The 2,254-nt window shown below is 68.7% G+C and overlaps 1 protein-coding gene across 1 annotated transcript; it reads right to left on the reverse strand.

Moving 5' to 3' along the window:
- Positions 1–1,128: 1,128 nt before the first annotated feature.
- Positions 1,129–1,971, reverse strand: NAA11 (N-alpha-acetyltransferase 11, NatA catalytic subunit). Its single transcript, XM_059378841.1, has one exon. It carries the CDS (start codon positions 1,960–1,962, stop codon positions 1,129–1,131), a length of 834 nt encoding a protein of 277 aa, XP_059234824.1. The 5' UTR covers positions 1,963–1,971.
- Positions 1,972–2,254: the final 283 nt, after the last annotated feature.

Raw genomic sequence — 2,254 nt, forward strand, 5'->3', positions numbered from 1 at the left:
GACTGTATCGGGTCTGTCGCTCAGGGCTGGGCTTCGTTAGGAGAAGTTCCCTTTCTCATTTGTACGGGGAGGTGACAGGTTAGAAGTTCGAGCTTCTACACGGACAGTGGCTCACTGAGCCTTGAGACTCTTAGGGTGTCACAAAGTCCTGATGCCATTTAGTCTCTTCAAACAACGTCTTCGTGGCCGCGCAGTGTCAGCATTAATGCGTATCAGGAAGTGCAGCTGCTTTGGTTCCGTGACTTTTCGGGTTTCGCACATTCAGAGAAGAATAGCACGATGAACCCCCCAAGTTCCAAGCGGAGGCCCCCCGTTGCCAACTTCAACAATGATCATCTGTTGCCATTTTTTAATTTTTTACATTTCTCGCCCCTAACTTGTTCCCGTCGTTTTGCTGGAATGTGATCCAGCGGATCCGAGCGCTCTCGTTACTGGAGCGGTGTCCCTAACAGATCAGGCCGTGAGAAGATCGATACATTTCGGTCACCAAACAAAGCCACCGGCAGCTCCTTAACGACCCAGGCCGAGTTCACAAGTTCCGCTCGGTCGTCTCAGTGTCCGGTACTGACCTGTTCAGATCGGGCCCAAACCCGGCTCCCGACGGCCGCGTGTGGTTCACGCGTCTTTCCGGTTTCTTTTAATAAACTCCTCCTCCCTTTACTAAAACGGCATTTATTTGCTCGTTGAAAAAGCCCGGTCATTTCTCCGTAGAAATTCTCTTCCTGCCTCCAGCGGGCCGCGCCCCGGCCCCCGGCCCCGGCGAAGACGAGGAGCCCCGCTGGGACCGGACCGCTCGCGCTCCCGGGCACGCGGCTGGCGCTGCCCCGTCCCAGGGCATCGCGGGCGCGGAACTTGTCCCCCTTCAGGGGCGTCCCACGTGCCCAGGGACCTCAGGCGGCGTCCGGCTGAGCGGTGATCACAGCGTCTCGGGGTCACCTAACCGCCCCAGCCGCGGGGCCGCCGGCGTCGCCGGGAGCGGCACAGGCGACTTTCGGCCGTACCGGTGCCCGCACGCCCGGCTGCCGCCCCGGAAGAAGGGACCTCCCCTCCCGCGGGGACGCCTGACACACAGTTCGCCCTACGAAGGCGGGACGCCCGCCGGCCCCTCGGACTGGACTTGATCTGGCTTTAGAGGCACCGGAGGGCGGCCCCGCGCCCGCGGCGAGCCGAGAGTGTCCCGCCGCTGCCCCCGCGGCCCCGCTGACCGGGCGGCCGACGCGAACGGACGAGAGGGGCCCGGGCAGGCGAGGCCCGGCGCGGGGGCCCGGGGCCCGGGGCCCCCGGGGCAGGAGGCTGGGTCGGGACAGCATACCTGGGCAGGCCCTGGGGGGCGGCCGCCGACGCCCCCGCGCCCGGGCCGGGCTCCTCGCCGTCCGCGCCGCTGTCGCCGGCCGCGGGGCTCCTCTCGCCCTCGCCGGGGCCGGCCGGCGCGCCCCCCGCGGCGTCCCGCGGCTCCCGGGGCCCCGGCGGCCCGCGCGCGCCCCGCCGCAGCGCCTCGGCCAGGCGCGAGAGGTCGCGGCGCATGGCGAAGGCGTCCTCGCCGTCCGCGTAGTAGCGCGGCTCCACGTCGCTGACGCGGAAGCCCAGCGCGTCGGCGTAGAGGCGCAGCGCCGCGCGGTTGCTCCTGCGCACGTGCAGCGACACGTAGCGCGCGCCGAACGTCTCCACCATGGCGCGCGCCGCCTGGTCCATGAGCTTCTGCGCCAGCCCGAGGCGCCGGTGCGAGCGCTTCACCGCCAGCGACGTGATGTGGCCGTGCGGCACGTCGTCCGCGTCCTCCTCCATCTTGGCCAGCACGTAGCCCACCATGCGGCCGGCCTCGTCCTCGGCGACGTAGGACAGCTGCGGCCACGACAGGCCGTGGTACAGGTAGTACTTCATCTGGTAGTTCTCGGGCAGGCACAGCAGGTTGCAGTGCTGCATGTTGACCAGGTCCCGCGGCCGCGCGTTGCGGATGTTCATGGCGGCGGCCTCGAGCGGGGCGGCGGCCAGACGGGAGCGCCGCTTCCCGCCTCCGCGGTGGTCCGAGGGCCGCAGTCCTGAGGAGGGACGCCGGAGACGTGCGGGGCGGAGACGGCCGGCAGGCGGAAGGGGCGGGGCTACGACGGGCTCCCGGAAGTGCGCCACCCGCTCCCAGCCAATGGGGGCTTCTCGTTACTGGGTGGGTGCGCGCGCCCGCAGTAGGGGGTGGGGTCGGAGCTCGCGGTGATCTCCGACGTGCTCAGTGGGCTGTTTCCTCGGCGGCTGCCTCTGT

The sequence above is a fragment of the Mustela nigripes genome, chromosome 1 (genome assembly GCF_022355385.1).
Source record: "Mustela nigripes isolate SB6536 chromosome 1, MUSNIG.SB6536, whole genome shotgun sequence".
Classification (NCBI taxonomy): Eukaryota; Metazoa; Chordata; class Mammalia; order Carnivora; family Mustelidae; genus Mustela; species Mustela nigripes.